Source organism: Saccostrea cucullata, unplaced genomic scaffold (assembly GCF_032062105.1).
Source record: "Saccostrea cucullata isolate Sc308-1 unplaced genomic scaffold, CSIRO_AGI_Scuc_v1 ctg11439, whole genome shotgun sequence".
In the NCBI taxonomy this organism is placed as follows: Eukaryota; Metazoa; Mollusca; class Bivalvia; order Ostreida; family Ostreidae; genus Saccostrea; species Saccostrea cuccullata.
The window spans coordinates 7,247-31,740 of NW_026930856.1; the positions used below are offsets into that span (position 1 = coordinate 7,247).

The 24,494-nt window shown below is 33.1% G+C and overlaps 2 protein-coding genes across 2 annotated transcripts; one reads left to right on the top strand and one right to left on the bottom strand.

The window, feature by feature from the left end:
- Window positions 1–1,843: 1,843 nt before the first annotated feature.
- On the bottom strand, window positions 1,844–6,783 carry LOC134230332 (lymphocyte antigen 75-like). Its single transcript, XM_062712097.1, has 4 exons — window positions 6,643–6,783; window positions 2,445–2,696; window positions 2,192–2,365; window positions 1,844–2,102 (listed from the first exon to the last, which is right to left on the bottom strand). Exons 1-4 carry the CDS (start codon window positions 6,767–6,769, stop codon window positions 1,879–1,881), a joined length of 777 nt encoding a protein of 258 aa, XP_062568081.1. The 5' UTR covers window positions 6,770–6,783; the 3' UTR covers window positions 1,844–1,878.
- Window positions 6,784–15,911: 9,128 nt separating this feature from the next.
- LOC134230331 (uncharacterized) lies at window positions 15,912–17,288 on the top strand. The gene has a single exon (XM_062712096.1). The coding sequence runs from the start codon at window positions 15,912–15,914 to the stop codon at window positions 17,286–17,288; it is 1,377 nt and encodes a 458-aa protein (XP_062568080.1).
- Window positions 17,289–24,494: the final 7,206 nt, after the last annotated feature.

Below are 24,494 nucleotides of genomic sequence, written 5' to 3' on the forward strand. Positions count from 1 at the left end.
CTTTAATATTATTACCCCTTTTTATGATTTTTTATAATGTATATTTGAAATAAAAAGATCCTGCAAAGAAGTGTTTGAAATATTGAAACGTAAATAGACGAACCGAACAATGAGTCTCAAAAGCACCTGCTCTAAAGTCGCGAAATAAGGAGTTTATCTTTACGTAGCGGGTTTTAATCCTTCAGATAAGACGATATAAACCGAGGTCCCGTGTCGCATTAGGTGCTGGCACGAAAAAGACCCCTCACTGCTCAATGGCCCTCAGTGTCGAGTATACGATAGAATTTGTAGCTTACCACCAGCAAGTAGTGGAGTCTCCATATGAGTTAAAATTTTCGAGAGGGACGTTCAACAACATATACAATCAATTAATCAATCATTCAATTACTGAAACTGTACAGGAATAAGAAATCTTATATAACTAGCATCTTATGATACTCTATCTGAAAAGCTAAACCATATATAGTTTACCACTCTCCTGAGATTTAAAAATGTTTTTTCCGCATGAATATTAGCGTTAATATTGTACATACATGGACTACCGTAAAACTGATAATTGAAAACAGTTAAGGGTTAAATATGATTATTATTATACCTCTACTGATTTTTCCCATATAAACGCTAGGCAGTAAAATGTGAGCAATTCCCTAGAAATCTCTGTGACTGGACTAATCCCCGTGCGTTAGTCAAATGAGATAATCCCTGCTTCGGAAGCTAATTTCCCGGTTATTCGTAATCCTCTAGCTTTTACTTTTGTATCGATCTAATATGTTCATGGACTAATCCCCGTGCGTTATTCCAGAAGCTAGTTCCCCGTTATTCGTAATCCTCTTTTTTTAAAACCACTGTATCGGTATAATAAACAGTTAAAAAGTTACTAGTTTGGCTTCCAGTGGATATACCAAGTACTAACTCTATATTTTAACTGTACCAGTGCTGACAACATTGTTCTAACTGTATATGCATGAACGTTTATATTGTGCAACAGTGACATAATAAATATATATATAACCGTATCCAGAAGTCGTTGTGTTATAAGTTAGCAAGATTCCAGTTCCCCTCAACCAGGACTATTTCCCTCGGCTGTGCCTCGGGAAATAGTCCTGGCCTTGGGGAACTTGAATTTTGCTAACTTCCTCAATGATAGACTTTAACTGTATACTATAACAGGGATTTATCTTTGTGGAGCTCACATTGAAAAATACAGTCTTTTGCTGTCTTCTGTATTTGCGGTGTGTAGTACTTCCGGAAGAAAAAAGAAACAAATACCTCACCCATTTTGCTTTAATCAATAACACATACACATTTTATGTACATTTCATAAAGATGGCCGAAGGTAGAGTTCTCAGTTTCACCGAGTGTTCGAGTTGCTATGTCTGTAATTGTTTCATAAAGGTGGCTGTAAGATATCATGTGTTAATAAATTTAAACGAGCTGCTAAAATTCACAGCAGGAAGACGTGTTTAAACTATCTCCAAATGTTTGCTTGTCCGTAGAGATGTTTTGCTATCCTAGAAATGCCAGATTATGTCATTATTAAGGTTATAAGTCTTATAAAGCATGTCCTGTTTCTGGTTATATCACGTAATTGTATTGTGTGGTATATATATATATATATACTTAGATTGTATGTTGTATGCTTTTTTGTTGTCAGATTTATTGCGTCAATTTGGTGTCTTTTATTTTGCGTAATTTTGTTGTGTGTTATATATTGCGTCATTTCGTTGTATGTTATATTGCGTCATTTTGTCGTGTGTTAAAATGCATCATTTATATGTCTTTTATAATGTGTTATTTTGTTGCCTGTTATATTGCGTCATTTTGTGGTCTGCTTTGTGGAGTTATTCTAAAATATTCATTGTTATATGACGTTATCCACTATTGGGTAACTTCACAAATATAGGCTGCGTTTTCTGTACCGTCCACGGCGGTCCATAGATTTGTTCCCTGGTTGGTGCGGATCTTGAGATCTGTGGCGCCTGTAGATGGCTCGTTCTGGTCCCACTTAAAGTATGTTATCTGGCTGCCATCGTCGTAAATGAAGTTAGAACTAGCGTCTACTCTTTTACCTTGTATGTATACTGTTTGTAAAGTATTGGACGCTGCAAAAAAAAAATCAAAAGTGAATTTAAGGTTAAGTAGATCAGTTAGAAGAACAGAGCATTACACTCCTTCTACTGTAATGACGTACATATTTGATTGACTAAAAAACTGTATTTAGCATCGTTGTCCACTTTAATGAGGAGTCCACTGTCGCCTTTACAGGCGGCGTCCGCAGCTGTCCACGTGGTGGGGGTAGTCACGGTTTTATAACACACAGCTGCCGCGGTATCATAGGCGTATCCAGAGGTTGTACACCAGGCACCTTAAACAACAAAGCAAAGATTTAATTTGATTCAAACTGAGGAGATTTTGTTAAGGCAGCTTAGACAAGGAAGCCCCACCTGGAGTTGCGGTTGTCGTTGCGGTCACCACATTAGTCGCTGCGGTTGTTGTTGCGGTTATTGTTACCGTCCCAGACCCTGACCCTGATCCAGTTCCTCCTCCTGCTGTGTAGCCGAAAGCACTCGCTGATGGAGACGCAGCAGACAGGGACGACGACGAGGAAGCGAAGGGAGAAATGGAGTCGGAGTTGACGGCGTAGGCCGCTATACCAAGGAGGGCTAACTGCCCCGGGGTCAGGTTTACCCCTCCAGCTGTGTGTGAAAGCAAAAGGAAGAATATCTTATGAAAAATTAAGGTTGTTCTCATTGACAACGTGCCAAAATTATTTTACAATGATTGAAGAAGACGATAATTGTTGTTTGAAGATGAAACCAATGTATTGTTAAGAGAAAAGAAAAGGAAAAGGATTCTGGTTTTGAGGATGAAGAAATAGATTTTGACTTGTAGTTTGAAGTTAGCTATTATGGATCAGAAGAAGTAAACATCGATCTTTAATTAAAACTTGTATACGGCGTGAGATGATTGTGGACTAGAAATCGAAATCATGGCCGAGAGGAATAACCGTGAAATTCTTACTTTTAACGAGGTTGTTGAAAGAAAATGATTGTGTGATTTTAAATTATTGACAAACGAGTTGATGAAAAAAGAATTTCATCAGTCTCTTTTAAAGTCATCATTTTGTAAGTTCTATGATCGATACAATGACCTTGTTAGCAGGCAAAATTTTTTTATCATTGAGTCAAATACTGATTGACGTTTTTCATTCTAATTGTTAGTCGATTATTTATACACTGAATTGACTACGGATTTTTCCGCTATTTTCCGATCATGACAAGGAGCACACAGCGGGTGTGACTGGTCGGCAATAGATGCTCACTCCTCTATGGCATCTGATTCCACCTCTGATGTTTCGGAGGTCCGTGTTTGCTCTGCTCTTGTTTTGTATTGTTTTATTGACTCTTGGTCTTGAATACTGTTCTATATCTCCATATGTTTCACGATAAAGAAAATGGTTGTATCCTAAAGATTAAAATAAATTGTTGCGGTTTAAATTGAAGGAAATAATCGATCTCACTAGAATCATTTAAACTTAAAAATAAGTATTCACTATGATACCATTTTCTGCAGTCATGAATTAAAATTTCTTTTTGGACAAATATTTTTGCATGAAAACCGGGACTATATTTTTTGGCGTCAGATTTGCAAATGAGGCACCAGCATGATTTTAACTGACCAATCAGCTGAGTGAGAATTGCATTATGCATCCCAACTATTGTTATGTGATTCAAATTCAAGACACGTGGTTAGGTTGACCTATTCAAAGGTTATAGGGTAGAACCGATTTTATAAATAAAAAAAAGCAAACAGGAAATTGGTATAGTCTGTTCACTTTCTCTTTTGAGAACATGTCCTCTGAATGCGTTTCAAGACCTTTCTGAAAGACTTTCATGATTTTTTAACAGAAAAGGGTGGCTAAAGGGGGTGGGGTGGGCGGGTAGGGTTAAAATAACAATATATCTGATCATAATTTACGGTGAAAAATAGAGCTCACTACTAACTGATACGCTGGTAAAAAATGTGTAAATCATCTACTCTTTCAAACCTATGTTTTAATTTTTAACAAATAAAATGTTTGAAATTGTGAGCATGAATATAATACATATAGAATGTAAAAATGCTTACATTTTCAAAATGGATGGAAATGTAGTCTTCGTCCCTTTTGATTATCATAAGATTTCTTTTCAAGCGTAAAATTCCTGTACAATATTCGTAGTAACCCATGATACAACTCTCATTCAATTGATTTGTCAGTGAAAGTCATGCTGGTGCCTCATTTGTTACTCTGACGCCAAAAAATATAGTTCCAGTTTTCATGCAAAAATATTTGTTCCAAAACAAATTTTTAATTCATGATTGCAGAAAATTGTATCATAGAGAATGCTTACATTATATTGTATATAGTATTTAAGTTTGAATGAATTCAAGAGATCGAATGAAGTACATTTTTACAGATATTTAGTGTTTTGAAAACTGAAACGCAATATAATTTTTCTGTTTGCCATTTCTCCACGTGCTAGTAGCGTCCTAGCCACATTTCCGTGAATAATGTCTCTATCTCGCTGTAGTCTCTCTAACTCTTGTCAGAGCCAATGCCAGAGCTACTCTGAACTCATCGGGATTTATAATTTGCAGAACACCGAAAAATAAAAGGTTCCGAAGACATTAGTAGGGGTGTGATGGGTTACTACGAGGAATTTTACGTTTGAGAAAAAAAATCTTATGGCGATTGGAAAGGAACAAAGACCATTTCCCATCTATTTCGTAAATGAAAAGCATTTTTTTTTTAAAATTCTATTATTTTTATGCTCACAATGACAAACAATTCATTTGTTAAAATAAACGGTGGAAGTCTAGATTTCTCAAAGTCATACAGCAAAGCGATTTGCGTTTGTATTAATTAGTATAGTTATATAAAATAAATGTCTGTCCATTTAAATGCATTAAAGATGCTTCTCGTTTTACTTACCCTCGAAGCGGTGGTGTTTTGAACTTGACACAGACTACATTAATTTTTTAAACATATTTTTTCAAGTTAACAAAAAATTAAAAAAGCCTGTGAAATCTTACATAGTATTTTATCTTTGTATTTTATTCGTAGGAACATTTTTAAAATTTTTCTTTACGTTGGCATGATCACAGATTGACCTGAACCACGTGTTCGAAGTAAAACATAAACAAGTATTTGGCGTAAACGTTGCTATTCATTCAACGATTGGTCAGTTGCCCGTGGTAAGATCCTCTATGCGAATTAATAACAATAGCAATATGAGGCAGACATAGGTTTGTAAGAGTAGATGATTTACACATTTTTTTTAAACCAGCGTATTAGCCACTAGTGAGCTCTATTTTTTCACTGTAAATTATGATAAGATACATTGTTATTTTATCCTTCCCCGTTTATCCACCCCTTTCTGTTGGAAATCATGAAAGTCTTTCAGAAAGGTCTGGAAACACATTTTCACAGGTCATGTTATCAAAAGAAACAGACTATAGCAATTTCCAGTTTACTGCCAATTTATTCATAAAACCGGTTCCGCCCTATAACCTCTGAATAGGTGAACCTTAACCACGTGTCTTGAATTTAAATCACAATATCATTAGAAGGGGTGAGCTTGTGTGACCGATCGACAGTAGAAGATTACTCCTGATTGAACCCGATGTTTAATTTAGGGGTCCATGTTTGATCTGCTCATGATTTGTATTGTTGGAATGAAATTTAGCACTTGTGTCCTCTTTTATATCTATATCTTGAATGTGAAAAGCTTATGTTATGAAAAGTGAATATTTAATTTTCAATATGTAGAAGAAAGCATTTACATTCAAAGAAAAGGGTAGATAACTACATTTAGAATTGTGTACTAATTAAGACAATCCTAGGTCAAGAAAATACAGACAGATGAAGCTGATGATATGGAAATTGTAAATACATAGGAACAACGAGAGCTTCCATCACCTATACAAAAATATACCTTCATCATCTGCTCAAGTAGTTTAAATATCTCAGTTGAGTCGATTAGCAAGAACATGTTTTACGTATGAACAATTTTTTTAAAACGAGGAATATTACTGACAAACAAGTTTACTTAATGAAAAAAGAATTTCAGCAGTCTCGTTTAAAGTCATCATTTGGTAAGTTCTATGCTCGATACAATGACCTTGTCAACAAATACAATCTATCATTGAGTCAAATGCTGACTGACGTTCATCATACTAATTGTTAGTCCATTATTTATACACTGAATTGACAACAGATTTTTTCGTTATTTTCCGATCATAACAAGGAGCCCACGGCGGGTGTGACCGGTCAGCAGGGGATGTTCACTCCTTCATGGGCCCTGATCCCACCTTTGATGTTTTGGAGGTCCATGTTTGCTCTGCACCTGTTTTGTACTGCTTAATGAACTTTTGATCTTGAATACTGTGCGTTATCTCCATAAGTTTTCTTTTAATGAATGTCAACCAAGGGCAACAGATATAAAAGTGAGGATAAGTGAAGGTGACGATAAGACATTAAGATTGATCTCATTTATAGAAACCATAAAAATATATCAGAGGTTGGTAGAAAGAGTTAAATATCCAATGTTTACTGGTCACATCCGAGGTGAATAGATGCATTGGAAGACAAAGTGTACTTACCGAAAAAAGCAAAGACTGGAACAAAAAGGGCGGCGGCCAGAAGAGCTTGGAGCGAGTCATTAGAGTCCACCAGAGGTAATCCCAGGAGAAGTATCCCCCATAATACCTGTAAGTACCCCACCCTCATGCCACGTCCTCACAGAGGGGCTGTAATAAAATCAAATAAATAAGATGTATAGAGAGTATCATTAGACTGGACCAGAGGTAATACCAGGTGAAATTTCCCCCAGTACAGATGAAAGTATCCCACCCTCATGTCATGTCCTCACAGAGGGGTTATAAAATGTCAAGTAAAAAAAGAAACGTTTACATCCAGGTGGTTAAAATTTTAAGCAAGCAATATGAAGAAAAAAAGAACCCTTTATTCTTATTGTTTTAAGTTATTATTTCAGTCTAACCTAAAAGGAAAATCACACAAGACAATTTGAGGTAGTAAATTAAAAATTGGCCATTTTTTCTTATACCGAAGTCAATTCCTTAAAATCGTAATATTTTTTTTTATTCTAGGACACAAACTTTATCTATATAGATGATATGAAAGAAATTCCAAATTCTTTTCACATATGGTTAGAAATAACGTATACTAGTATATACTTCACTTCAGGTTCTTTTGAGGAACCATTCAATTCTTCACAATAAATAAATAATTAAAATGATTGAAATGGAATCCAATTTCTGTTTCATATCTGATGACTTTAACTTAACAATCGTCAACTTCCATTACTTATGCAGCAATGTACTTACGTCAACTGCATACGGAATTTATATATCTCAGTTGATTCGATACGCAAGAGCATGCTCTACGTATATGAACATTTTCTGAAACAAGGTAAATTATTGACAAACAAGCTAAGTTGATGAAACAAGAATATCAGCAGTGTCACGTTTAAAGTCATCATTTCTTAAGTTCTATGGTCGATACAATGACCTTGTCAGCAAATAAAATTTATCATTAAGTCAAATGCTGACTGACGTTTTTCATACTAATAGTTAGACCATTATTTATACACTGTATTGACGACGGATTTTTCCGTTATTTTCCTATCAAGACAAGGAATACACGGAGGATGTGACCGGTAAGTTTGGGATAATCACTCCTCCATTGCACCTGATTCCACCTCTGATGTTTCGGAGGTCCGTGTTTGCTTTGCTCCTTTTTTGTATTGTTTAAAGGACGTTTGGTAAGGAATACTGTTCGTTATCCCCATATATCTCATCTGAAATGTGAGAAATTGATGATACTTTGGCTAACAAAAAATGCCCCCCCCCACCTCCAAATTAAAATATTTCTCATTTGTACTATCAAAATGTTTCCTTGAACATTATTTTACATAAATATTTGAGACCTCTGTAAATAGATTTTTATACCAGGTCTCTACTATAAATGGTTAATAGAAAGATTCCTTTGCAATTAATTGCAGAAGACCATATTGCATGTAGATAGCATAAGCAACTTCTTAAATTAAGCTCCTAAATAACTAATATACATGAAAAGACATCTCTAATATTTATAAAAAAAAAAAGTCAAAAAAAAAAAAATGACAAATCGTATTATTTTTCTGACAAATATCATGGATTTTTGACATAATAGAAACTTTTGGCATTTAGGTAATAATTTTGTCTTTTGCCGGTGTACTTTATAAAAAAATGAGTTAAACAGCTTACTTGGATGGTTTTGTTTTAGACTTTAAGAAGTCTTGAGTATATAGAATATCTTCAAGTCAAGCCATTGCTCTTTTAAAAATGCCAATTTTTTTTTTAAGTAATGTCACAACTGATATGAAATCTTTAATGATCAAATATTATCAATAATTCTGAGTTGTTAATACCCCTATTTTTTGTTTTGCAATTTTTTCGATAAAAAATACTTTTTAAAATATTAAGATAAACAGAACGTTCATTTGTGTCTACCACCAAACAGTAAGAATTATAGCAACTTTATCATAATAAAATTACTTCTTGGCACCCTTTTGAGACATTTTACTTGCATATCTTTCTTACCCTCTTAATTGATTTATTTTTAATAATTCATTTTGCCTTTTTGCTATAAACCATCTTGTTTTGAGTTATAGTAGTAATAACATTTTTAACCTTTTCTGGTGTGACTCCTCAAAGTATACTCCTTTGTCAAATGAATGTTCAAGAAAAATTCAATAACCTCGACACATTCTGTCTGCGAGGAGATAGACGAGACCAACTTCTGTACTTTGATTTTTAAAAGTATTGCACAGATCTGAATGCAATTATAATGCAGAAGACAAAATAGATAAATGTAGAGGAATTGTTCATAGAGGTTTGCTGAAAAAAAATGATTATTAAAGATATTGAAGCCGTTGTAACTATATTTTGGATTATTATAATGATTGCGATAGATATACATCCTACCACTCAACCACCCAATGATAATTTTGGATATGCATATATTAAGTATATAGTGCGATGTGGGCATTTTCTTTAGAAGATTTCAACTAAGGGTATTCAGCATCATACAGAGACTTCTGTCAGATGCCCGGAGACACAGAGTAAGTTCAATAGAACAAAGAGATTACCCAGTAAGTATTTCACCTAAAAGGATTGACAAAGCAAGGATATCAGTATTTTCGTGTAAAGTCATCATTTGGTAAGTTCCTTTGTCGGTACAGTGACCTTATGCCAAAAAGAATTTATCATTAAGGCTAATGCTGACTGACTTTTTTTCTGACTGATTGTTAGGCAATTGTTTACACACTGAGTCGACGAATGATTTTTTTCGCTCTTTCCCAATCATGTCAAGGAGCACACGGTGGGTGTGACCGGTCGTCAGGGGATGCTGACTCCTCCATGGCATCTGATCCCACCTCTAAAGTTTTAGGGTTGCTCCGCTCTTGTTTTGTAATGTTTAAAATACTTTTGAGCTCGAATACTGTTTTCTATCTCCACATATCTAATGTGCACTTTAATTATTTTTTTTTACTTAGTGCGCATGCGTAGCAATTACAAAAATTATGAGTATTCATGGAATAAACAAAATTAATCAAATAGAATTAAACTCCGCTTGTTTAAGTCACAAGTTTGAATTTTCAGCTTTTGAAATTTATTTCCTTTTATTAAAATATCCTGGTTGTTACAGACAGAAAACAGAAACATGTACAAATATGAATGAAATGAAAAATGAAGCATTTACATTTTTTTTTATCATTATTTTAAGCATTAATAGAAAGCTTTTATTTAAGCAAAATGGCATAACACTTTATAATTTTTTTTTTTTTTAGAAATTGTAGCAAAAAGTAAAGCAATTCTAATCCCAAGCGGACAATTCAACTGGCATTATTTTTTCTCTACTCAATAAAAAAAAAACAAACAAAACAATACAATGTCACAACCTGCACCATTTTTAAAGTTGTTCACACTTAAGTTCTATTAAAGTGCATTTTTTCCATGTTTTTTTTTAAGTAAAGCAAATTTTTGAAAGTATGATAATTTTTTTCTGTTTTTTTTTTCACTTTTGTTTTAGACTTATATTTAAATATTAATTTCACTTTTTATTAACCCAAAACTTTTGAGGCATGGGAACGCATGGGAAAAGGGGTTGTTAATAATAGAGGATGATAAATTAATTAAAATGCAAAAAACAAAATGTTAATCCATGTAAAAAAAAATCAGACACATCATTTTTGTTCATGACAGTTAATACAGAAAAAAGTAAACTAAAGCGTGTAGTTTTTTAAATATAATTCCCAATATTAATTAATATCATTCAAACACGAAAAATATTCGATTAAATATAAGTGATAATTTACACTTACCAATGATAATAATAAGTAATATGGCGTTCCTTTAAAGTAATTTAACACCATATACGTTGACGTGAGCACCCCTTTAACACAGGGGCCGCTTCTCCTGCCTCTCACTTGTGCGTTATGCCCAGTGACATCACTCATCCATCATTAAGCAGGTAATTATAACATGATATATTATAAAAAGATGTGGCTATATAAATATCACTGATCACGTGACGTCAGTAGCATTACAGGATGATTACCGGTATTTAATTCTTCTTTTCATTTTAGCAAGTGGAAAAGTTACATATTACCTAAATGGAATTTACTTTTTTCTTATAGCTGAAATATACTACGTGTAATTACGAGAAGAAAAATGTATAGGTTTTCTATTGGTTATAATGTAAATGTGATATTTAATTTTCAAGACAGAACATATTTTTAATGTACCAGTTTTTAGCATTATTTTTTTCATCGATTAGAATTTTTGTATTTTTACCTTTACCTTCTTTTATTCTTGTTTTAACCATGATATATATTTTTCTTTTCTTGTCATTTATTTTCAATAGGCAATTTAGTTGTGTTTTTAATTGGCTTTTTTAAAAATCCTTTTCTTGAGTGAAGTTATACATGTTATCAGTTGATTTTTATGCTTTACTCTAATATATCATAATATAAATTAGATGTGATATTAATGCAACCGTATTAATAAATGCTTTATAATATTTTTTTACGTGCATTACGAAACACTTGCTAATGTGACGGAAGTGTTAGATATGTAAGAATCAAATTTGTTTATAATTATATGATATCAAAATTGGATCGAGAAATAGCGAAGAAATATTTTAATATTCAAAAATAGTAATCAGCTTTGGATAATATTTTTTAAATTAATTTTTTTCACATTATTATCCAAATGGTTTAATACCGGTATCATGAATAACTCAGTGTAATAATCATATTAAAATTGTTATCTTTGTCAGGGTTTTTAAAATTAATTGAAACTTAAATATGGTTACAATGTCAATGTACCTGATATTAATTAAAAAAAAAAGAGAGATTACAAATATTCACTCGCATATTTGATACCTTTTCTGATATATTAAAACTTACGCAAATGTTATATTATGCTAGAAATGTTTAAATATATATAATGTTACACCTATTTAATTAAATTTAAAATCAAATACCTTCAAAAATGTAAATAAGACAAAACAATAAAAAAAAGTCCAGAATACTTGAATAATAATAATTTCGTTTGCTAAAATATTTCATAAAAGCTGTTACTGTTATTTATTATTCATTTATTTGATAAACAGGTGCTTTTTAGGAAATATGCAGAAGGGTGGGGAGGTATGAAATTTATATTTGAAAAAAAAAGAATGCTTGGTTAAGTGAACACCATTAGGGATATAGAAGTTTCCCTGCAAAATAAAAGAAACATCTCTGCACAGGTTTTTTTTTAATTTTCACATTTATTATAAAAATAATCAAACATATTTTTAATGTAATCACATTACATAATATATATCTCTCATGGGGTTGGAAAAGAATAACTGTTTGAATACACGGACAATAAGGAGAGTTTAGTTGAAAAAGTAATTACACAATTAATATTACTGACAAATATAATAATTATGTCTGCTTTTTAAAAAATGTTCATATTGATTGCATTGTTACCCTTTTTACTTTCATGTGAATATGATGTGAAAAATATTTTTTATATTGCACAGAAATATTTACTCAACAATTGCGCTATTTGAGGGCATTTTATCGCAGCCGACCAGTGACCGGAACAATGACCCTTTAAAACTTGCTGCCTATCTAGTTTTCTGCTATTACTAGACTTATATAAAGTCCCCAAGAAGTAGATATATACTATATAAATAACTCATCCTAACTCTGTGTAAATTGACGGACATGATAGGGGAAAACTAATCGATGTTCGTGAGGCAAAAAATAAGGTGTTCTAATAATGATAGAAAAAAACACATATATATACGTTTCGCTTGATTCTTATTTCTTTTTATTCAGACGAAACATTCTTTTACTTTACAGATAAGGAAACACTGAATTAGTTTTTGAGATAACAGTTCATCAAGGTCAATAATAGATATTTTTCTTTTGGAAAATTCCTTTGTTTAGAACCACATCAAAAGTTCACAATCATTATTGATTTTTAAACACATCAATGTAGATTTAATTTGTTTTGTCTAACATCTGATCATGTAAGAAATCTTATATCCTTGCAGATGATTCACAAAATTGCAACTGTTAAGGTTAAATTTAATACCATAATGTTTTGTTTGTTGTTGTAGGTCACATGTTAGATTGTCGAAGTTTATAGAACACCGTAATGCTGGTGATAATGTATTGCTACATAAAATAAGGAAATTTGTTGGCCATAGAAAAGTTAATGTTTTCTTGTTCATCATCGGATTATTTTTGGATTTTATACTACTTAAATTCATTTAAATTTTCTATATTTACTTAAGTGATAATGCGAGAGAGAAATTCATTCCTGTGTCAGTCGTATAGATTTAGAGAGACCTGAAAACTAACACGGTCTGTCCATTGACCATCTCTGTCCACGCTTGAATAAAGTAGTTGTTTAACGTTATATCAGACCTGGCGCCAAAACCTTACAGGGTACAGACATTCATCATCGGGCAGACTGTCAGTTTTGTATAACTTTAATCTATTTATGTACAGTATAAATGTCAAGTACACCATACAGAGATGATATGCTAATATATATATTGCGAATGTTAATCTAAAGTATTACTTTAAAACAGGTACCCATTCTTGATTTATCTAGGCATACAAATCTTTAGAAGTAAGTAGTGCTGCATCTCCCAAATTATGATAAGCAAGAACAACAATTCACACATATTTAGCCCAAGGAAATCAGGAGTCCACTCTAGATAATGGAGTTGCTAAACGTTATATAAATATGGCGTCTGTACTGGCTAATTAAATCAATCATCGGTAGTCTGACAGGTTTGTATAGGAGGTTAATATTTTAGTCCAAGAGAAGCGTATAGACACACATTGAATGCAAATTTAAATTCAAAATTTTATAATACCGGTATTTACTCCATCTGATAAAGCCGCTAAAGCACTTTCTACAAAAATTTCAAATTATCCTATTATTGGGTAGATTTTTATAATTATATAAAAAATTTTGAAATGAGAAAAATTATTTTGACAGATCAATTTTCGAAAAAAAAATTGCTATTTTTTATGGTTATTTATTATGCAACTGTAAAAGCTTTGCTACTTGTCATGACCGTGAAATAACGGAAAAGTCCGTCCCCAATTCTGTGTGTAAATACTAGATTTACAATTAGTATGAAAAAACTCAGTCAGCACTTGAACCAACAATAAAGTGTGTTCACTGACGAGGCTATTGTATCGACCATAGAACTTACTAAATGATGACTTTAAATTAAACTGCTGATGTTCTTGTTTCATAACTAGAGCATGCTCTTGTGTATCGCAAAAATGAGATATATAAAAGACGTAATTTTCGTTGAAGATTAATTTTGGTTATTTTACTCCTTTTAATTATCAACAAAATTATATTTTTATATAACTTTATTATTAATTGTCTTATTAATCAAGTTATTTTTATTACAATGTATACACAAGAAAAAATGATTTTTATATTCAAACGTACAAGGATATAGGAAGAATTCCATCAAACGGCCACAGAAACAGCACTATCATTAAAAATATTGATGATAGTACCATACTTATAAATGATTCCATTTGTAGAATTTTGTGTACAATATTAAGCATGTTAAGTAAAAGAATTTATTTGGAAAGGTAAATTTGAAATATCGTTATTTTGTTCTTCCATTTTTAATTCAATAAATTATTGTTTCAAAGATAGCCGAGAATATCCTAGCTATGGTTATCTTACCTTGCTTAAAGTCGTTGCCGCTAGGAAATAGACTCAGGTTTATTTTCCAACGTTAATCATCGGTCTAAGTAACAGGAAATCTCAATCAGCATAGTACTGTTAGTAAGTATTTTTCTCTCTTATTTTGATTGTCTCAAAAAGGGGCAAGGTTTGAGTTGAATAAGACAGATGTTTATTAAAATACTTTAGATCCTAGTATCTGTGGATATAATGTGGGTGACCTACATGTACAACTAACGCCACATTCAGAACAGGTTGTCATTAAGAATTATCGTGATTAAAGGAATATTCATCACATCATAAGAATACACGTATTAGGAAAAAAACAAAACGCATTTTTCTGTTTAAAGATAAGCAAAATAAATGGGTATATGTAAGAGTGTACATTAAAAATATTTGGGAAGTTTTAACTACTAAACAAATCAATAGTAGTTGAACAGCATTTACACACTGAGACGTCATATCCGTTCTGTTCTCTTTTAAACGTATATGAAATAAATGTATTTAATTTGTATTTATTTTGTGTGTAATAGAGAATCCTGTGGATGTATATGGACAATATGTGATTTAAAACCATAACTGACTATTATAGGAAATCTTATCAGATTGACAACAAATGTTTATCTAAGCTTTGTTTGACAAGAATTGTTTAACTACACACTTGAAAAATGAAGCAGAGATTTTAAATTGAGGTTCAAATAATAAACGTGAAAATAACGATCAAAATCCGATTACAATTAAGTCAATAAAATTTGTTTGGATGACACATATGGTGATAGCTGACGGTATTAAAGATTAGAAGTCCATTTTTATTTCAATATTACTCAAACTTGCCACAAATGAGATTATTTGTCATATTATCAAGCTTTGTTTATTATCTATATTTATCAATGTTCAACTAATAGATTCTGCTTACCATTTCTTGTCTAAGTAAATCATTTTAAGACTGCATGATGTTTAAAATTCTTACATATGCCTATTTACTTTCAATAATGTAATTACTCAGAAATCTGATAAGAATCATTGCACAAGACCAATATCAGTTGGTTAAATTGTTGTCCAATTCTACTGATTACCTTTCTATAAAATATGTTTAAAACAACATGAACAATTAAGCGACCGACTTTCTTAATAGTGATAAGTTATCTTAAAAGGTAAACAGCTGTACAGGTAGTATTAAAGAGTATGGGGACATTCACTTGGTATTAAATCATAGCATTTTCTTTTTCCTTTCAGAATAACAACTACTATATAATGGATACAAGTCAAGGTACTGGGCAGCATTATATAGAGTGTGCAACCTGTACCAACTATTCAAACTTTTATTGCAACAGCTGTCACCAGCGAATGTGTGAGCCGTGCAGAGAGAGCCATATCAATGAAAATGAAAACATAAATCATGAAATAGTTCTTTACCAGGATAGAACAAAAGAGTTACCAAAAGAAAACTGCCAGGTTCACCCTACCAAAATGATAGAACTAGGCTGTATTAATTGCAAAGCCTTTCTCTGTCCTAAATGCTTTGCTTTAGACCATAATGGTCACAGAATGATAGATTTAGAAATAGCTTACAATGAAAGAAGGAAATGTTCGAGATCCGAGACATTTTGTTTTTACCACAAATGAGGCAAACTCTACAGATAAAGCAGGAAAGTGTAACCACTGTTAAAAAACAGATACAGGAAATAAGGTCATCCATGAGGAAGAGAACAGACGAGATTATAAAAGCTATCGAGACTATTTTTAACAAAAATAATTCTATGCTTGATAGAATTGAAAAGTCTGTGCTTGGTCACATGGTTAAAGAAGAAGAAGGGACAGAAGATTATATTTCTTATCTTAAAGAATTGTCAGATAGTCTTAACAAGGGTTTGTCATCCGAGAAAGCTTCCAATTTGATTACGTTTTACTGGGAAATAAATAGAACTTCCAGAAAGGCAACGCCCGAGGGGAGACAGGCACTTTTACCAAAATTTCAAGAAGGAACAATCAACATAGCAGAACTAGAAAAACAGTTTGGTAAAATTAACATGGCATTGGAAAAAACTGAAGAGGCTCGGAAAATTCCTAAAGCAGAAAAAATGTGTACTGATGATACAGGAAGATGTAACCTCCAACGATCAAAGCAAACACTGAGGGTTAGGAATATCGATCTTTCAGTATTCAAGGATATATTTCATATAACGAGAATGAAATCTGGCAATTTTTGGGCAAGTGACTGGGTAGGAAATCTCATTGAGTTTGACTCAAAAGGAAAGTTACAAAAACAAATAACTACCGGCAGAAGTTCATATGGCTACCATGCAGTCACTAATGAGGGAGAATTGCTGTATGCAGAAAGAGAAAAGAAAGCCGTCTTCAGACTGTCAAACGATATGATTGAAAAGAAAATAATTGACACAATGTGCTGGGTGCCACAATCAATATACACATCTAAAATGAACGGAGATATACTTGTTGGCATGGGTCATGAATCAGATGAGGAAGTATGTAAATTGACTCGATTTAGTACAGAAGGGATAAAATTTCAAGATATACAAAAGAATGAAAAGGGAGAAAACCTCTTTAAAAGTACCCACTACATCACAGAGAATATAAACGGTGATATTTGTACTTCCGATACCCGTGGAGAAAAAGTGGTAGTTGTGACAAAATCAGGCAAGCACCGATTCTCTTATGATGGACACCAAGCTCAACTAGAATTTCAACCTTGTGGGATCTGCACAGACGTTTTAGGACACATCCTGGTGTGTAATGGTTTTTATGGTTTCTGCAGTAGATTCTTCAGCATCCATTTGATGAACAAAGATGGACGTTTTCTTGGTTTTATACTCGGACCACAACTATGCCCCGCAGCACCAAACACACTCTGTATTGATGAAACACATAACCTCTGGCTGGGGACGGAGGATAACTCGTCTGTCCTTGTGTATAAATACCTCGAAAACAAAGACAAGTCATAAAGTTTTGCTGCATAAGTATCAAGCACATGCTTAGAGCCATGAATCATAAAGTATGCGGTTTGCTCTGAGAATTATAATTATAAATACACTGTAAATGTATTAATTTTATTAGGACGGTTAAGGGGATTAGACGAACAGTCGGAGGCTTTAGTAAAACTATAGTCGAATATGCGTTTAACTTATTGGGAGTTGAACTATGTTCAATCTCCCATGGTTATCACGTATTTAACATGCGCAGTAATTTGTGTTGATTTTATAGAGCCGAAAGCGAGGCTTTTGTGTCGCCCGATTTACTCCGATGATATTCAACAGAAAACATACATAAACATCCGCCACAAATAGTTCATGTCATTTTCTCTTGAATTGATCTAATTTTCATAATTTGAAATGTAAGTAAATGTAATGATAAAGTTATCTTATTTTGAATATTAGATTTCGTTCAAAGTAAAACTAAATTATAAAGAACCTCAAAAGTTTTTCGTAATGGAACTCATTTTCAGTGTAGCGTCATACACTGAAAGAGATACGAACTACAACTCTACATACTGACGGCAAGCGGTGAATCAAGTCTTCTCGACGCCCGGCGGTCCCGGATTTTTAGCAATATCTTTTTTACCGGTGCAGAGAATTTATTCAAACTTTTCATGAACATTTCCTTGGTTTTAATTAATTCATTAATGCATTTAAACTTTAAGAAATATGCGTTTTTGTCCCCTGCTTGAAAAGTGGGGGATATTAATTTGGGTTTGTCCGTCCGTCCGTCCGTCTTTCTGTCTGTCTGTAACGCTTTCGTTTCCACACGATATCTCGAGAACCATTTGAGCCTTTGCAATGAAATTTAGCATAGCAACTCCCTATGGACTAAAGAAGACCCTTATTGATTTTGAGGTCAAAAGGTCAAAGGTCAAGGTCATAAATAAGCAAATTTTGTCTGTAAAAACACTTTCGTTTCCACACGATATCTCTAGAACCATTTGAGCTATTGCAATGAAATTTTATATAACAACTCCCTGTGGCCTAATGAAGACCCCTACTGATTTTGAGATCAAAAGGTGAAAGTTCAAGGTCGTAAATTTATACATTCTGTCTGTGTGAAATACTATTATTTCCGGGCGATATTTCAAGAAGATTCTGAGCTTATGTAATGTAATTTTATATCAAAACTCCCTAGGACGTCTCGCGCCCCTCTCAAAGTGCCCCGCCCCGTTTGTTTTATTAGTATTTATAGTATTAAAAAAATTACAGTAAAAAAAAAAACAAATGTTTTGTTCTTGTATGTACATGTTTATTATTATATTATTAAATGTTGTATGGCTACTCATATTTTATGTACAGTTGCGAGAGGATTATCTAAGTTTTTCTAACTTGTGTACAATACATTTGACATTTTGTAGAGAAATACACAATAGTAGCTGTATATGATTGCAAATTGACGATCAACAGATTATTGAAGGGGAGGTGTGAAATGGTCTTTGTTTCCTATTCCTACAAGTGTATTCTTAGTAAACATACTCTAACTGGCTTCTAATTAGTCAACTGTGACTGGCAACCCCCAAAACAGAGTAGTAGGCGTAGGGTGGTGTAATTTCGACCGATTATTTTTTTGTTCTTGAGATTTGTTAAAGTATGTTACTATTATGTTATGTTACAACTTTTACTGGATTCTTTTACTTTCGAAATACCTTTTATCTTTCAGATTACATCGATTTTGTATACATTTTTGGTCATAATATGAAATAAATGCGTTCGATTTACAAGATACGTTTGTTGGGTAAATTCGACCGCACACGGGGTATTTTCGACCAATGAGACAATACAAAGGAAGTAATTGGTGTCAGCTCTGATATAGTTTAAAAAGTATTAATTTAAATTTTACTGCTGTACAGCATAAAAGATCGAGTGAAAATACTGACCAAAAAATTGACAATTTTCTTAATGTACCTAATTCGAAGACATCTAGTGCACCAGATGTCTATGACGCCGATATGCCAAATGGTTAGGGCATGGTACAAAATAATGTACATGTATAGGCATCTAAACCGCATGTACATAAAACAAATGATTTTTCACTATTGTAGTACTACTTTCTACCAGGTATTAATGTACAAAATTCTTATCCTAATATTTTTTTCCGGACGGTCATGAATTCTTTCTGGTGACAGATAGTAAATTGCTTCATTTTACATTGGTCGAAGTTACCCACTGATGCCCGCCGTATTTATGTAGGGATAACTTTGGCCGATTTCTGTTCAGCTGGTTTGCAATTAATTTATGAAAACTAAATACTATAAATTAAAAGGGTATAAATTTCATTTTCAAAATAATATTTGATAAATCTCAGGAATATCCATTGATTGTCTTTCCATGCAAGGTTTTTCTGAGATGATAGGTCGCCGTAGTGGCAAAAATATACTCCTCTGTAATTTTTCGGATGATCAAGCCTATTCTTTGATGTAATTTTCCAAAAACGATCTTAATAACGCTCATGGAAATAAAATTATTTTGGAACACAATATAGTAAAAATACGTTTTCTTTCTGCATAATATAAATTTACATACACAATTATACGCCATAAACAAAATAGATTAAGGTATTTATAACCGGTCGAAATTAACCAGGTGGTCGAAATTACACCACCCTACCCTATACATATTTGCAACACTATACATTTGTTAATTTCAAAGGATCATAATAATATAATTGGGATTTGATCTCTTTGAAGAAAATAAATATAAATAATTTAAAATAGAAATACATTTTAAAAATCTAACCACTGTACAAAAGTTTAATAATTTTCAAATGAATCAGTTTAATTTTTTTCCTAAAATATTTTTTAAACATTTTTATCAATAATAATATACACATTTATTACTATAAATGTAACATAAAGATCCATTTTCTGTATAAACAAATTGAATATCAAATTCTCAAAATAAAATTAAAGTGCCGTTTTGACTTTTCTAAAGTGCCGTTTTGACTACTCTCAAGTGCCGTTTTGCATATTTCCTAAGTGCCGTTTTCACCAGGTGCCGTTTTGACTTGTACCCGTCTAGTGGTTATGTCTCTCGCTTCAAGTGTGAGAGGTCCCGGGATCGAATCTTGGTCGACCCCTTTTTTTTTTTTTTTACTAAATGATAGTATTCAGCACGTGAAATGAAAAATTTATGAGGTTATAAAATCATCATTACAGTGTGATAAAAATTCCATATAAAAAATTTTCTATACACATAATGAAGAATAAGCAATCACATCTTTATATGCATATTGACATACATGTATTTTATTTCCTTCAGTATATAGAGAATAATACATACCCTTTTCCATATCACATCCTGTATCAGCCCGAGACGCCAATATCAGCCAGAGGGCCGAAGGCCCGAGGGCTGATATTGGTCGAGGGCTGATACAGGATGTGATGTGGAAGAGGGTATGTTTTATTATATTTATTACATACTTAGTAATAAAATACAGAACACATTAAGTTGAGAAGAAAATAAGTAAATAATCATGCACAGACTTCTTAAAATGTACGCAGTCTATTGTCTCATACAGTTTCGGTTTGTTTCTGTATATCTATTTCAAGTGTCCCCAATCCGTAATTTGAAAATAATCTGTTGCATGTATTTGTAAATTAAGATTAACCTTATTTTCAAAAAGTTATAATAAAGAGAATATGAACCCATGTAATTAGTCGAAAAATGAAAAACGCGTGCTATCGATGTTTAAGGAAGGGTGGGTAACACAAAAACCTAATAATCTTTAAATATACCAAGAAGAAGTCTCATATTGGTTGAAGTAGTTTTATTATTAGTAAAAAACCGTATATAAAAGACATTTTGTGTCTAAATGTGCAGACAGAAACTTCGAATGATCCAAACAAATATATCTAGTGATCCAAATCAAGTAGATTTTCGATTAGCACGTTGTATACAGTGATTAGTGCAACGTTCCCTTGCTTCTTTACTCTTTTCTAAGGAATCAATGTTAATTATTTGCCTTTACAATTACATGTCATTAAACGCAGTGGCGGATCCAGAGGGGGGGATACGGGGGTTGCAACCCCCCCTTTGGATTTGCAAAAAAGAAAGAGAAATAAGAAAGTTCTAATTTTGTTGTTGTGTTTTTACTATAGAAAATGTAAGGTGAAAGGCTAATGTTGTAGTTTATAAAGAAATTCTTTTGTAAAAACAAAATAAAACCCCATCCCTTTACAAAATAGGATTTTCAGGTTCGGAGATTCATTTTCCTTTCTTTTTCAAAAACTTTCTGGTAATGTATACAAGTTCTTTTTCCCAGATTGATCAACGTCCCACTTTCAAAAACTATACTCAACCCTGTATCGATATTCTATTGAGTTATTTAACTATATGTATGTGTATAATATACGTTTTAACTGTTTTCGCCTTCAACCCCCCCTTTTGAAAAATACTTCAACCCCCCCTTTGAAAAATTTCTGGATCCGCGCCTGAAACGTGCTATGAAATGGACCCTTTCTCGAGTACAATAGGAGTCAACATAGAAAACGTGCTTTTTTGCCACGTTTTGCCCGTAAGCCAATAGACAAGCGCGTGCTTTATTAGTCCCCTACCGGTGAAACCGGAGGGGACTATAGGTTTCCTCTGCGTCCGTCCGTCCGTCCGTCTGTCTGTCTAGCTGTCCGTCTGTCTGTCCCCGTCAGTCTGTCCCACTTGGTTTTCCGCACTTTTTTTCTAAATGCTTGCAGATATTGAGCTGAATTTTGGTACGTGAGTGTATCTTAATGAGTTACAGATCAAGTTTGAATTTCGTTTCGCTTCATTGATTTTTGACAGAGTTATGGCATTTTGAATATTTTTCATTCCCACTTGGTTTTCCGCACTTTTTTTCTAAACGCTTGCAGATTTTGAGCTGAATTTTGGTACGTGAGTGTATCTTAATGAGTTACAGATCAAGTTTGAATTTCGTTTCGCTTCATTGATTTTTGACAGAATTATGGCATTTTGAATATTTTTCATAATCGCTTAATTAAGATCGGGTTCGAACTGCGCTAACTTCCGATTGTCGACAAAAATATGAAGCGAGGAAAAGACGATGGATAAATGAGTTGAATTGTCGTCTTAATGTATATTATTTTATTAGATTTAAAGGCATTTACAACTTGAAAATCTTTCAGTTTAACCTTGGACATGACTTTTGCACATTAAAAAATGACATCCTGAAGAAAAAGGGGAACCCGGTAGGGGACATGTATTGCTTATGCAATACTCTCAGAATGCTTGTTTTTATCGCAAAAGACAACGCTCAGCAGAGTCACCGTATACAACCAGTAACGCGGGGGAGTCGCTAAAAAGTATGGGGGAGTCGTTTTCAGCGTATGGGGGAGTAGATTTTCACCGCTTCGGAGTCAGAGGAGATGTGGGTCACGTCTTTTTTCGGTATATATAAGATGTATTTACAAAAAAGAAATATTCCACGGAAGATGGCAATAGTTAAGCTTTATCGTGGTGATTTGTCCGGCTATCATACACGTCTAGTTTTCTCGAACACTTCGAAACCATTTGACAGTTTTCATATTTATGTTGATCGGGTAGTAAAAACATACATGATTTGCACAATCTACTGCTTACATAGGGATTCTCACTTTTAAAACAGCGAGAGAAAACGTTTATCTTTTAAATGCAACAACTTAAACTTGACTAGACTTTATAAAAATTAATAATTCAGACAGTTTCTCTTCAGACAGTAACGGTTCCGTAGGGGGGAGTCGTTTATGGGAAAGCACATCGCCGGGGGAGTCGTAAAATAAAGTCAAATGCATATACTTGGTGTTGTTTTCATCTCTTTTATACTGCCAATACCGTTTTATTTACTCGTAGATATCTATAAATCTAAGTTTGGTTATTTAATTTATAATCTGAAGTCACGAAAAGGGATTTTTTCTGTGGCTTTATCAGTTCCAGAAAACAATCAGCAATTTAGATTTTACATGAACAATTTCATTATATATCATCGAAGCACATGTGCTTGGGGACAGGACCCTCCCCCTGAGTATGTAATGTTCGCACATGTATATCACAAAATTCAATTCACGAATTCAGAACCCTCACTTCCAATATGAAATCCTCTCCATAAAAAAAAATTAACCAGATTTATAATATGAAAAATTTCTCGATAATATCAACCATTTTTTTTAACTAGAGAAAGGCAGATCTCTGACGCGCCTTCACGCTCCTTGACGTTTTCTTTGGAAAGGGGGTTGAACTGGTATATTCTCACGATTAGGTTCACAATTTATTATTTATTTATCATGTATAGTAACACATCTTCAGACACAAACGAATTAGTATGTTAACTGAGAATATTTTGGATAATCTGAGGTTAATACACATAGGTAAATGTACAGAATGAATGCTGAAGAAGGGACTGGATTGCATATTTCCTAAAGCGCTGGAAAATAATTCTTGTCTATGATAAATAAAATGAGAAGTGTCAATGTAAAAATAATTTACCACAAACTTTGAAAAGAAGAAATACGAAAATATTTCTTCAATGTATACATTTCATTATCATGATAATCTCCCTTACCTTGCCCCAGCTATATACAATTCCTCGGAACATGCTACCCCCTTTACCCCTCACCAGTTTCATGAACACATAGCATGGCGGGTTGTTGTACCAGAATCAGTCTGAGGCAAAAAACATACATTCATACACAGGGTTCGAGGGCAACATGCGTTTTGTCGGACCCAAGAACCAAACTGTTTGCAGGCGCGGATCCAGAAATTTTTCAAAGGGGGGCTTGAAGTATTTTTCAAAAGGGGGGTTGAAGGCAAAAACAGTTAAAACGTACGTTGTACACATACATATAGTTAAATAACTCAATAGAATATCGATACAGGGTGGAGTATGGTTTTTGAAAGTGGGACGTTGATCAATCTGGGAAAAAGTCCTTGTATACATTACCAGAAAGTTTTTGAAAAAGAAAGGAAAATAAATCTCCGAACCTGAAAATCCTGTTTTGTAAAGGGATGGGGTTTTATTTTGTTTTTACAACCGTATTTCTTTATGTATTACAAAATGAAAGAAAAGGTGAGCTAGCTCACATACCCCACGCTCCCGCATAACTTGACGGTGAAACACATTTAATGAAAGGCACAGTGCACTTTAAATACATAGTATAGATCAAAAAGGGCAATAATTGCAAAAAATCTTCACATCAAAATGTC

What these genes read in the sequence shown, in the direction of transcription:
- LOC134230332 (XM_062712097.1), bottom strand. Translation starts at nt 6,769, where the DNA reads ATGAGGGTGGGGTACTTACAGGTATTATGGGGGATACTTCTCCTGGGA. An exon ending in TCCAGTCTTTGCTTTTTTCG is followed by an intron (nt 2,697 to 6,642) that starts GTAAGTACACTT and finishes TTTCACACACAG; the next exon opens with CTGGAGGGGTAAACCTGACC. An exon ending in AACGACAACCGCAACTCCAG is followed by an intron (nt 2,366 to 2,444) that starts GTGGGGCTTCCT and finishes TTGTTGTTTAAG; the next exon opens with GTGCCTGGTGTACAACCTCT.
- LOC134230331 (XM_062712096.1), top strand. Translation starts at nt 15,912, where the DNA reads ATGTTCGAGATCCGAGACATTTTGTTTTTACCACAAATGAGGCAAACT.